At 63.1% G+C, this 534-nt stretch overlaps 1 protein-coding gene across 1 annotated transcript in view; it reads left to right on the forward strand.

The window, feature by feature from the left end:
* The window catches only part of LOC104158742 (stAR-related lipid transfer protein 13-like), a gene marked incomplete at its 3' end in the record, with an annotated part of 5,531 nt that overhangs the window by 3,271 nt on the left and 1,726 nt on the right, over positions 1-534 (forward strand). Inside the window, exon 2 of the mRNA XM_009696470.1 lies at positions 193-256. Coding sequence (XP_009694772.1) covers positions 193-256 — 64 coding nt within the window. The remainder of the gene's footprint in view (positions 1-192; positions 257-534) is intronic.

A 534-nucleotide genomic window follows, 5' to 3' on the forward strand; every position in this document is an offset into this window, starting at 1 on the left:
GAGCAGGCTTGGAGCTGCGCCGTGCTCTGCGTGTCCCTCTGATCCCCGGAGCCGCAGCTGCTGGGTGACAGGTGACAGCGCACAACAAGGGCTCTAAGTCAGAAAAAGAAAAAAAAAAATAAAAGAAAAAGCAAGCGCTGCGGTCCCAGCGGGGGCCAGGACCGGGGTAAAGCCTCTCTTGGTTTCTCGCAGGAGGCTGATGACCCTGAACACTTGCGCCTCCATGAAGCTGGAAGTTCACTTTCAGCGTAAACAGGTACGTCCTGGGCGTTCAAGGGCAGGCGAGGGGCTGAGGGGTGCGGGGGAACGTCTGCTCGCTGGCACAGCAGCAGTCCGGTGTTCGGTAACACCGGTGTGCTCCGGGACAGCCCCGGGCACACAGCAGCACCCACCGCTGCTCTTCAGTGGTTTCGCTGTGTCCCAGGACAGACACGGCCCCGGGGGTCCCTGGCTGTGTTAGCGGGTGCCTGTCTTTGCCCTGGACCCCTGCGTCTTGCCGCGGCTCTGACAGCGGGAGGGGGGGGAGCGGCGGGC

The sequence above is a fragment of the Cariama cristata genome, unplaced genomic scaffold (assembly GCF_000690535.1).
Source record: "Cariama cristata isolate BGI_N322 unplaced genomic scaffold, ASM69053v1 scaffold13103, whole genome shotgun sequence".
In the NCBI taxonomy this organism is placed as follows: domain Eukaryota; kingdom Metazoa; phylum Chordata; class Aves; order Cariamiformes; family Cariamidae; genus Cariama; species Cariama cristata.